Below are 5,791 nucleotides of genomic sequence, written 5' to 3'. Positions count from 1 at the left end.
AGGCTTGCCATACCTGAAAGCATCTGATGAAGGAGGTGACGGGTAGATGGTGTGGCGACAAGGGCACCTAGGAGGAAGAAGAAAGTAGGTCCAAGTAACAGCTCAGGGGTAAGGTCCCTACACTGTCCCTCCTCAACAGGAATCTTTCCCTACGCTAGGCACACTGTCCCTCACCAACAGAATACTATCCCTGACCTAGCCACTTTGTAAATGCGCTCCAACTGCAATGGGAAAGTGCTACTTATTAGCACTGCCATTATTAAAGATGGCCGTCTGCAAATGACCTGTAATACCTGGTGCAAACTTCCGCTATCAGTAATAGGTAGAATAAATTTAATAAAAATGGTGTGGGGCCCCCAACTTCTATACATTATGCACAATTCCCCTCAGTGGATACCTCGTCGTTGGTTCACCCGGATAGATTCCTTGTTTAGATCACTAATTTGGAAAAAAAAAGTGGCCCGTATCAGATTGTCCACGTTACAATATGATAAAGACCAGGGAGGAGCGGCTGTCCCTAATCCTAAGTTCTACTTTTTAGCCTCTCAAATGCAGCATCTGTGTGGCATGGGGCGGGCCAATGATAATGACTCAATTGATACTCTACTGCGAACGGGTTCGGGGAGTGCGTCGGTCCAAGCAAATTTGGAGGCGGGTTTTCCGCATCTGCCTCAGGCGGCACCCACCGTGGTCCTCCTTAGGAAGCTGTGGTCTATGGTTAGATCCACCTTGGGTGTCTCGGGATTTCTTGCGGACACTCCTTTGTGGGACAACCTAAACCTGATGGAGGTCTTCAGGCTTGAAGGTTTTCAGGTTTGGAAACTAGCAGGAATTAAAGCGGATCGCCCGCGGCCTAATCGAGTTTTTTTTTTATCCCCATTGATATCTCTATTAGCACTGCTGTGCTAAACTCACGATTCCGGGGTTCGTCCGTTGCTCCGCTTCTATTTCAGCCCCAAGAATAACTTATATTCTCCCTCGCGTCCCGTGGCCATTTTAGCTTTGGGCACGCGATTCCAGCAAGGAGTTACTTCCTATTTGCGGTGGATGCTGTCCCAGCATCCACCGCAAAATCTCGTTCATGCGCAGTGTCGAATGTTCCCTGGCGGCTTGAGCGTCTCTGTTGCCATCGCAACGGCAGGCGTATGAATGAAAAGTTCCCGCCCCGTTGTGATGATAACAGAGCCTCGTGGAACACAGCAACAGACTGAGAGACTCACAGCAGAGAAGACCGGACTAGCAAGGTAAGAAAATTACTGAATGATTTTATAGTATAATAAACATAATCATTGTTTCATTATAGAAATAGAATCTAACGACAGTATAAAATAGTTTTTTAATTGTTATAACTAATTACTGACTAAAAATTTTTTTTTATTCCATAAAATCATAAAAAAAAATCTAAAATTTAATACACAAATATAATGTTATATTCATATATATTTAAAAATATTTGTTAGATTTTTGATTGATGTTTGTGCTTCTTTTTTTTTAGATTATTGTAAAAACAAATATATCTATAAAATAATCATTGTACTTCTATATGCCTTCATTTTTTTTTTATTGTTATATATAATATATTAATTGCCTATAAATAAATATATTATATCATTTATGAGTATTTATGTTGGTTTATATATATATATATATATATATATATATATATATATATATATATATATATATATATATATATATATATATATATATATATATATATATATAGAGAGAGATATAGAGAGTTAGATATATAGATATATGTGTATATATATATCTATATATAGAGGGTGATAGAATGTGACAGACATTATATATATATATATATATATATATATATATATATATATATATATATATATATATATATATAATGTGTGAGAGAGAGACATTATATATATATATATATATATATATAATGTGTGAGAGAGAGACATTATATATATATATATATATATATATATATATATATATATATATATATATATATATATATATATCTCATTCCATATTGTTTATATATATATATATATATATATATATATATCTATATTTATTTATTGATTGATTTATGAGAAATCTTCATATACATATATATGAAATTATATATAGATATATAAACAATCATATGTGTGTATATCCATAAATATATTATTGATGATTTTATATACATATAGATATATAATAAATCATTTAGCTATAAATATATATATATATATATATATATATATATATATATATATATATATATATATATATATATATATATCTATATATATCTCTTCAATTAGATTAAATAAAATAAAAATAGTGTGTATGTGTATATATATGTATATATATATACACACATATCTCTCTTTCTCTCTCTCTCTCCCTCTCTCTCAAAAATCTTATTTTAATTGTAAAAAAATTGGTGAAATATAGATATCTACATGAATTAATGTATGTGTATATAAAATCATTATATATATATATATATATATATATATATATATATACACACACATATACACATATATATATATATATATATATATATATATATATATATATATATATTTTTTTTTTAAATGTAAATAACACTCTACATTTTATTTCATTTTTCACTTGTATAATAGCATGAATTTGTTTTATTTGGACAGGTGAAAATGGACAGGTTTTCTTGTCTGCTTTTGTTTAAACCAGAAAGAGCACTGTCTATTATCACTGATCTTATCTACTGTCTGAGTATAGTCTTTTTTTTTCAAGCCGGTTTTATCAGGCTCTTTAGCCGTTATCAACATATGCTTGTGACTGCCTAAGCAAAAAACAGGCCACCTGTATTTATTTAAGTCTATCTTACATTGTTGGGCCAAGAGACGTCATGACTCAGACAGACACACAGTAAATAACATTAATTCAAAAGATAATCAAATCTACACTAATATAAAAAAAATCTAGGCCTGTTTAGGATAAGACAAGCCTTGTAGAGGAATTTTTTTCTAACAGACAGATCCTACACTATTTATTTCTATTTAGCCTTAAACTTCACAATAAAAAAAAAAATGTGTTAAGTTTTACATTATTATTGTAATTATTATAAATAGGATTAAATAAAGTATAATATTGTTCATATAGTATTTAAAACTTTTTTTTTTATTTCATTAAATCTAGATAATATTCAAAAGATATAAAAATCTAATCCACCATTGAAATGGTAAGTTAAATTGTTCTAATATTTAGCTTTATATGTTGTTATATTTTTTTAAAATATACAATTATTTTTTTTCATTTTATTTTAAGGAGAGTGATCCCAGATCTCCTGCGGAAAGAGCAGCAAGCTACAGCTTATTGAGTGAAGAGGAAAGAGTAAGTTTCATTATTTAATTTTAATATAAAATTTGAATTAAAAAAAAAAAAAAAAAATTATATATATCTAAAAATATTTATTTAGAGTTTCTGTGTGTATATAGAGATATACACACAAAATATATATTTATATATGTATACCTCTATTTTTTAAAAGAAATCAAAAAAATACACTGTGTATATTTGAGTGTATTTAATAAAATACTGTATTGTTATAAATACATTTTTATATATAAATACATTCAAATATATAATTACATGTGTGTGTGTGTGTGTATATATGTATATGCACACACGCACACCAGAACACACATTCTAATTATTTCACTATATTAACGAGTATCTAATATTTTTTTCATTTTTTAGATTTAATCCTACATATAGATATATATATATATATATATAGATATATATATATATATATATATATGTATATATGTGTGTGTGTGAATATATATATATATATATATATATATATATATATAAATTAATCTTGCTATCTAGTGAATTTTCTAAAAATGTTATAAAATCTGATATGCTGGTTTATATATTTATGTATGTTTGTGTTTGTATATGTATATATATATAGATTATATATATATATATATGTGTTTGTATATGTATATATATATAGATTATATATATATATATATATATATACATATATACACACACATATATAGATATATATATATATATATATATATATATGTATATATATATATATATATATATATATGTAGTGATATAATCATTCTCTTTTTGTGTTTGTGTAGATATATAAGTTTATTTAATTACATATTAGTGTATATTTAAAATAAATATTACATAAATAAATACACATATATATATATATATATATCTATAAAAAATGAGCAGAATACACTTAAATATATATAGTGGAATTGCTAAGAGATAGGGTGTGTGTGTGTGTGTAATATATATATAATTATCAAAATATTTGTATTTTTTTTTTTGTTTTAGATTAACAAATATAAACACATACAAAATATAACTATTATGTTCTTTGTGTTGTTTTTATAATAAATATGTAAAAAAAAATATTTATTTACTTATTATTGAAACAATTCAAAGAATTTAATATTTATATTTTGTATGTGTGTTTATATTTGTTAATATAAAACAAAATAAAAAGACATATATTTTGTTAGAATATATATATAGAGATAGATATAGATATATATAATCTCACACACAGAAAACATAGATATTTATATTTTTAAATATATTTATTTAAAAAACATATAGATATACAATGTCTATATACATATAATATCTATATATATATATATCTAGAACATCTAATTATATATCTATATCTATATATTTATATATATATATATATATCTATATATATATATATATATATATATATATATATATATATATATATATATATATATATATATATATATATATATATATATATATATATATATACAATTTTTTTAGGCGCGCACACATACACACAAAAAACAGTTTTATATATTTACAAACAAAGTTAATATTATTTTTTATGAATAACTTGTTATTTTATAATACCAGACAAACTATTTTTTTAAAATAGATGTGCAGACATAGATATATGTGTATGTATTCATATATGATATTTTGGATCTATATTATTTTTTGGATCTATATTATTTTTTTTCCTTTGTAGTGGAATATTCTTAGAAATCAGTTGTTAGCTAGGTATCCACCACGAGAAAATGATCCGGCATTCCCAATCAACCCGACCATTGGCTCTTCTACCAGGAGTGATTCCTCCGAATCACAAGTGACTGACAGAATCGGAACCAAAAATTGGTGTTCATGCCAGAATTGCATTGCAATGCCCACGAACGTTGAAGCCGTTTGCTGCCAAGAACTTGAGGAAGTCAAAGAATATATTCCACCAGGAAAAATTTGCATAACAGAAGTTGAAATTTTCAATACAGTGGTAGCCTCAGATAGACTAATACCAATAATAAACAATATAGTATTTTATGACGAACGACCAGAGGTAGATCCTGATAACAACAGGTAAATATAAAAAGATATATGTTGATCCTACTTACACTAATATATTTCTCCTTTTACTAATATTTTTTTATTTTGATAACATTTTTATTTTTTTATTAGGAGATTAAGAAAAATAGCATATAGGACATATATATCCTGTATCTATGGCTTCCTAGGGAAAGGTAACAGGAGGGTGATCCCGTCATGTGCAGTCAACATCATACGCCTGCTTTTTCCAGATCCCAATGGTACATATGTAGGATTTATGTATTCTGAGGACTATAATGCATCAGAGATGGCTTATCATTAATTATTTAATTTAAAATGTTAATTTTTGTTGTTGTCTTTTTTTTTTGGTTGTTTTTTCATATATTAAAGTTTTGTATGTAATTTAACATAATAAAAAGAGTTATATTTAAAATAA

General features: G+C 26.3%; 1 protein-coding gene across 1 annotated transcript; it reads left to right on the top strand.

Annotated features, from left to right (window-relative positions):
- The first annotated feature begins 1,226 nt into the window (after positions 1-1,226).
- Positions 1,227-5,791, top strand: LOC120917723 (P2X purinoceptor 7-like). The gene is made up of 4 exons (XM_040329199.1): positions 1,227-1,244; positions 3,280-3,345; positions 5,027-5,388; positions 5,488-5,791. Exons 3-4 carry the CDS (start codon positions 5,198-5,200, stop codon positions 5,675-5,677), a joined length of 381 nt encoding a protein of 126 aa, XP_040185133.1. The 5' UTR covers positions 1,227-1,244; positions 3,280-3,345; positions 5,027-5,197; the 3' UTR covers positions 5,678-5,791.

This window comes from Rana temporaria, chromosome 11, assembly GCF_905171775.1.
Source record: "Rana temporaria chromosome 11, aRanTem1.1, whole genome shotgun sequence".
Lineage (NCBI taxonomy): Eukaryota > Metazoa > Chordata > Amphibia > Anura > Ranidae > Rana > Rana temporaria.
The sequence above is the reverse complement of the archived record's forward strand: the minus strand, read 5'-3'. Positions and strand labels throughout refer to the sequence as shown.

Bases quoted from the DNA above. Each gene is read 5' to 3' on its own strand.
- LOC120917723 (XM_040329199.1), top strand. From the start codon at position 5,198: ATGCCCACGAACGTTGAAGCCGTTTGCTGCCAAGAACTTGAGGAAGTC. The intron at 5,389-5,487 runs GTAAATATAAAA...TTTTTTTATTAG, and splicing joins GTAGATCCTGATAACAACAG to GAGATTAAGAAAAATAGCAT.